Source organism: Pogoniulus pusillus, chromosome 1 (assembly GCF_015220805.1).
Source record: "Pogoniulus pusillus isolate bPogPus1 chromosome 1, bPogPus1.pri, whole genome shotgun sequence".
Lineage (NCBI taxonomy): Eukaryota > Metazoa > Chordata > Aves > Piciformes > Lybiidae > Pogoniulus > Pogoniulus pusillus.
This window is the reverse complement of record NC_087264.1, coordinates 16,870,733-16,877,405: the sequence shown is the minus strand read 5'-3', so window position 1 is coordinate 16,877,405 and position 6,673 is coordinate 16,870,733. Positions and strand designations below refer to the sequence as shown.

Sequence of the window (6,673 nt, the reverse complement as noted above, 5' to 3'; positions counted from 1 at the left end):
CAAAGTCTTCAGGTTCATGAGCAGATTTGACCCTTCAGCTCTGTTTTGCAGAAAATCATGAAGAATTGCTGCTAGATTAATACTACAAATGATAAAAGGTCTCTCGGGAAGAAAACAGATTTCTTTATCTCTTAAAGACAGCTTTACACATTCTCAGTGCTGTCTCCATTAGAAGCTTCAGTTTCCTGACAGACAACTACATAGTAAGCAGTTTTCCATTGCAATACAAATCTTTCTCTCTCTGAATGCTGGCAAACCTTCAGTCTTTAACGGCTTTCAATCAAGTAAAAAGGGCATTTTTCACTAGCTGAATTTAAAACATTTTCTTGGCTTTCTCTTAAGCAAGTGTCACAGTTGATACCAGCATTTTTTTTATAATGGTATAGAATTAAAACTCTTGCTAGAAAGGAACCATATACTAAGCTGGTACAAATGGAAAGAAATCATATCATGCAGTTTCACATCTTCTTTAATCAGTAATAGCAAGCAGAACTCATAAATCACTTCAGCTAGTGACAGTTGGGTTAACTATTTTTCCTATGAAGAGTGTGCTGTTTGTATCTCTATCGAAAATCAGCATGAGGAAGGGATGATTGAATTCAATGGTTGCAGGAAGAGACATTGGCATTATTTCAACAGCCGTTGCTGCTGCTGCCTCAGTACCTCTCTCATCAACATCTAGAGAAGCCTTATGGACAACCTAGGAAGAAGGAAAAAAAAAGAGTGTCATTCTAGGCAGACAGCAACCACCTGAAAGATGAATCAGACCCCTTTTCAATCAGGACTGAGAGGTGAGTAGAGGCAGGAGAGCTGTCAACTATATTGTCGTCATGGCTGTTTTAAATGAGCACCAGGACAGAGCTACAGAAACCTCCTAAGAAAAATGGCTCAGGGCAGGGCAGGGCAGACTATTTTCTCTCTGTCCCAAATACTGGATAAAGGATGGAGGCTCCACTTGGGATGACTTTGTGTGCATCTCTGAAACTGAGACTCCAGGTTGGGGGAACAGGCTGTGGTGTGCCTGGGAGTTGAGTGTTAGTGGCTCGTCTTGAGCTGGGAATTGATCCTCTCATGTTCCAGATACCACCCAAGAAATCTTCTGATACTAGTCTTAGGAAAAAACAGGCATGCAACAAACTAATATGATCTCCACTGTCACCAAGAACCAAACTCCTTGTGTAAGCTTGCAGACTGAGGCCAAGGTGAGCTCAGCTGCAAGCAAGATGGGAGGCCAGGAGCTCTATGTAGCTGATGTTTCTGGATGCTACAACAGAGGGATTTTTCTCCATGCTCATGAAAGAAAGGGTCAGCAACCATGGACTTACTTTAGAAACCTTCAGGTCTGGAGTGCCAGTGATGCCAGAGAGATCTGCCTGCTCAGTGAACACATCCACAATTCCCATCTTCCTAAGGGTGTTTGTTATTTCATAGCTCCCAGAAATAGAAAATTTGGGGAAGTAGAGCCTCACTGTCCTGTTAGGTAAAAATGAAACATGGAATGTGGTGAGAAGGATTTTTCACTGAGGTAAATGATGGTGAGAAAGCTGTGTAATTCTAGAATGTCAAATCCTCAGAGGTTGGATCCTGAGTGTACAATAAGCACTAATTCAATTGCTGATGCTTCTCATGGTAATACAGTCACTGCTCATCATCATCATCATCATCATCATCGTGTTTGTCTAGTTTTTTGGTTTGACAAATCTGAGAATATTCTGCCAAGCAGGACAGTAATGAGAAAGAGAAAGCCTACTTACAGCCAGAGTTGATGAGGTGTGGAGGTGACAGCCCCTGTCATTCAAGCAGGTGTAAACCTGAAGAGGCGCATAGATAAAGCCTGCTTGGGACAAGCGTGGCAAACAGCAGCACATCAAAGCAAAGCAGTGATTTTGGCATAACCGTGGCACTCAGCATGGCTCCAGGGAAGGTTCATGTCCCAGAGATGCCTGCATCTTTGGACACCCTATCTGCTAATTTTCTTCCTTCCATGGACTGGCCATGATAGAGTTTGCCTCTGTCTGTGAGCTATCTGTAGGCAGCTGCTGCTTGGTGTGCTTTTTGTTGGATTTCTCTTTATGCACTAAGGGTCCTTGGTGCCTTCAAATCATCTACTGCAGTGATTACATTTTAGGTAGATCTAGTCTTTTGCTGTCTCACTCAGCAACAGCTTGGGTTGGATAGCAGAACAGATGGGATCCAAACCCCACGTTGGTATCCTTTATGTGATGCTGCCAGAAGATGATGGCACCAAGTGTATTAGCACTGGCATCAACATAATAATAGAACTGAAATTGTACCTAGGTTCTCACAGCCTCTCTCATAAAGAATGTATTCCTAATTTCATCTTGAAGGAATTTGCAAGAATTTACTTAGATAAAGATTTTCCTGATTTTGCAGCTAAGAATGATATGGTTTTATTTGAGGTGTCATGTTATTAGCTCATATCCAGTTTGATACCCATTATGTTTTTATTAACCTTGCTGGCATTTCTATAATGATGCACCAAGAATCATGTTTGTGAACTGCACAGCTTTATTAGATGTGAATCAGTGCAGAGCTTGGTAAGTTAGGCACATACTAACTTTGATATTACTCATCTACTGGTACTAAGATTTCTTCCCTCCCAGACAAACAAGGCTGTAAAATGTGCTAGCTATTAGTGTAATGGTAGGAGCTAAGAGAACCTCATTAGATTTTTATAGTTTCAAAACCAAAGTGCCAGAAAATCAGGACACCCACAGTTAATCACTAGCCTGTTCTAAAAACCACTGTGTGCTGTGATGGTTCTTGTGAGGAAGATATTTGTGTAGGACATATTATGCGTGCCTCCATTACTACAAACTGTTTAGGTTATGATTCAGTCAAGGTCTAGACATATGTCTGAGTCGTGGTGTGTCAGTGACATATGACAGGTAAAACACATTAGCTGAAACCTCAGTATAGGAGATTTACCTTAGAATTGTCACCTCCCCCTTCAGTTAATGGGTTGTTTTAGAAGTGCCAGTCAAGCCTTGATATTTGGGACTCCTGGGAGTCCATCAGGATGGCATCTGTTCTCATTGGGGCATCAGTAAGTCACTCAGGCACCAACAAGAGAATAGTTAAATAGAAACCAGCTGCAAGATCTTTACAGCTAGGAGGCACAACTCAAAAATAACCCACTTAGTTCCCAGAATTGTGAAGTTCACAGTGTTTGCTTTCCCAAGAAAGACAAAAGGCTATAAACCTAGGTGCTGCTGCAGCTGACTGGCAGAAGATTACCTTTGGAAGAGATGGTCTGACCACTCCTGGATGATTTCCTTGACCAGAGTTTGCTCCAGGTGCTTCATTCTCCCTTTTGCTGGCAGAACAAGAAATGCAGTAGCACTTCCATTGTAATGAAGACGTACCACGGTGCATGACAGGTCCTCATCAAAATGGAAGTCAAATCTGCCTGTCTGGTACATCATAGGGACTTTCACAGTAGTTTCATCATCCACGAAGAACTCCCTTTCTTCTGTATGCTCTGGTTTAAAAGGTTTTTCCCAATTGCCTGATACAAAGGAGAATGTGACTGAACATTCCATACCATCATAAACTGAATTTTGGATAACTACTAATAACATTCACCTATTTCTTCACTCTTTAAAATTCAGAATTTTCAAGAATCTCTTACCTGGTTAAAATAGTACATTAGACTCCAATTTCACTTTTTTTCCCCCAGATGTCCATAGTGAAGTAGTTAGGCATTCTTTTTGAACCTATCACTGCTGTTCTGCTCAGGTGATCTAAGTGGCCTTTCTGTGAGCTGCATTTAAGGGCTTGCCTGCTATCAAGTATGTACTCACATACCAGACACATTTCATTTCTATTGATTTTAATCTCAAGAGGCAATTTGTAGATAAAATTAATGTAATATTTCATGGCTGAGTATTGAGGGCACATCATCTAACCCACATCAGAAATACACTGTTTCTGCTTTGTTCCTTAAAATGTCCTCCCCTGTTCATCTTGTCAGACCCCACCTGGAGTACCGTGTGCAGTTCTGGAGACCCAACACAAGAAGGACATGGAACTGTTGGAGGGAGTCCAGAGAAGAGCCACCTCTGCTATGAGGACAGGCTGTGAGAATTGGGGTTCTGCAGCCTGGAGAAGAGAAGGCTTTGAGGAGACCTTATAGTAGCCTTCCAGTATCTGAAGGGGGCCTACAGGAGGGCTGAGGAGAGACTATTTACAAGGATGAGGGGTAACAGGTTTAAACTGGCAGAGAGGAGATTTAAAGTAGATGTTAGGAAGAAATCCTTTACAGTGAGGGTGATGAAACACTGGAATGGATTGCCCAGGGAAGTTGTGGATGCTTCCTCCCTGGAGGTGTTCAAGGCCAGGTTGGATGAGGCCTTGAGTGACCTCTTCTAGTGGGAGGTGTCCCTGCCTATAGCAGGGGGTTGAAACTAGATGATCTTTGAGGTCCCTTCCAACCTAAACCATTCTATGATTCTATGATCATTAGTTTTTTCCATATATAAATACTTTAGTGCATAAAAAAACTCTTATAGGAGGAAAAAAAAACAACAACCCACCAAAAAAAAATAACCCAAACAAAAAACAAACAGAAAGCGTGTAGTAAATTAGGTCACTGAATCATGCACACCTTTAAAGAAAGTCATTAAAATGGTTAGGTCATGCATGTGTCTCAGCACCTTTGCTGAAAATTGGAAGAACATGGAGCCATGGAGAGTTAAGGCTAAACCTATGAATGCTAGCTGAGGCTACATGAGAGACTGCAGCTTGCAGCAGAGCTCCCATGGCTATTACCAAGAGAATCGTGCCTGCATGGCTCTCAGATGCCTCCCCATGCTGAGTGGCATCCCACCACCTTTCTGCCTCCTCTAGAAGAGCCATTATGGACTCTTCTGGCACTGCAGAGAGCTTTTGGCATGTTTCTGTGGGCAATTTCCAATTGAGGTAGCTGACATTAGTTCTGTTGAATAAGAATGAATAACATGAATATGACTCATAGAGACCTTACCTTTAAAGAAAACAAAGCTAGCCAGAAGCATTACAGTCTGAGGATCCATGTTCTTGACCAAATTAGTGATCTTTCCCTGTGTTTTTCTCTCTATATAATCATTGATCTGCTTCTCAGCCTCTGTGGGATTGCTGAAGTCAGTGGTAAAAGCCTCCAGCTGGTACAGAGCTTCGGCATCATCTAAAAACTTTTTCAGAGGTTTCAGTTTCTCTGTTAGAAAAATGGCATTCCCCATGTTGAGCTGGACTCCGTTCTCAGGATGACTCAGCATGTGGATGAGGTTGTGAAAGCCTTCATGTATCTCTTTCTCCTGAATCTCTGTAAGGTTGAAGTTGAGTCCTTCCAGGATTTGAGTCTGAGTGGTCGATCGAGCCCCTAGGGCCAGCATCGCGAATGCAGTGGAGATGCTTACAGGAGAGAAGAAAATGTTCTTATTGGGTGCCTCCAGTGCAACTTCTTTGAAAAAATGGAATGCAAAGTCAGCATTGTTTGGCACTAGCTTGAGGCAAGCAGTTGCCTCACTTTCATGGTGCATGTGGTAGTTAGGTTCCTTCGAGTCACGTCCATTGTTGTAGCTGGGTGTGGGCTGACCATGGGTAACAGCATGAAGTCCAGCTAGTAGCAAACTTAGGTAGAATGTGGTCTTCATCTTCATGTACTAAAATTCTATGGAAGAAAGAGGAAGTTATTATGAAGGCGACTCAATTAAGTAGAATCAGTTATTCTGTCATTCCTACTGAACGAGAAGTCCTATCTCTTTTGTCTGCAGTCTCCATGTTCTCCCAATATTGTTTTATTGTCCCAGGCCTCCTGGCAAGACTCCACCAAGTCTTTCTGCCACCCTCACCCTAAATATCTGCAAAGGCAAAATTTATTGTGGATTAACAGAATACACAGCCAGCAGGTTAGAGAACAGCACATAATCCATCAGAAAGCACATCATGGCTAATTACTGGAGGGCTGTGATAGCAGCTTTTGATACTATTGGTGTAAAATAATTCCTGGGAAGCACGTCATAGAGGAAGTTTGGATGTTTTGTAGGCAAAGTGAGAAAGAGGAAATCCATGCAAGTGGGCAGGAATCAAGAGCTGCACGCAAACATAATTGGAACAATAAACTTTTGGTCAGATTGATAAGATACCCTGTTACAAGAGAGGATGAATCATGGCTGTTTCTTAAAGCCCTGTGTTTCTAAGGATAGGTTCTCCTTCAGCTTGAATAAAAATGATGTAAAATTTTTAAATAAGAACATGAAGTTTTCCCTCCATAGACAAATCAAACCATTGCAGTGGGCTCCTCTTCAGCACAGCATAAGGTGTCAATTTCATTAACAGAAGCAGGGCCTTGTTTTTATCAGACGATCTGCTGGTCAAAGTGCAATACATTTATCAACCTGTTACACTTGGCTGTGGTAGCTGCATTCCTTTGCTGTGCTGACACTCTGCACTATACAAACTCTTACAAAGGGACCTTGGAAATGTAGATATGAATGACCCAGTAGGCTTCATTTCAGAGAAGGAACCTAGAGCAAAGAAATGGCGAGAGATTTGCAAAAGATCTGGGGAGAAAATGTGGCAGATTTGTTAAAACTTGTGCAAGGAGAGACATACTGAACTGAATGCAGCTTTCTGTTCTGGCATGATTCAACTTGATAGACTGTCATCAGAA

General features: G+C 42.0%; 1 protein-coding gene across 1 annotated transcript; it reads right to left on the bottom strand.

Moving 5' to 3' along the window:
• Positions 1 to 451: 451 nt before the first annotated feature.
• LOC135180569 (alpha-1-antiproteinase-like) lies at positions 452 to 5,654 on the bottom strand. The gene is made up of 4 exons (XM_064153116.1): positions 5,006 to 5,654; positions 3,259 to 3,529; positions 1,326 to 1,473; positions 452 to 700 (listed from the first exon to the last, which is right to left on the bottom strand). Exons 1-4 carry the CDS (start codon positions 5,652 to 5,654, stop codon positions 506 to 508), a joined length of 1,263 nt encoding a protein of 420 aa, XP_064009186.1. The 3' UTR covers positions 452 to 505.
• Between the last annotated feature and the right edge of the window lie 1,019 nt (positions 5,655 to 6,673).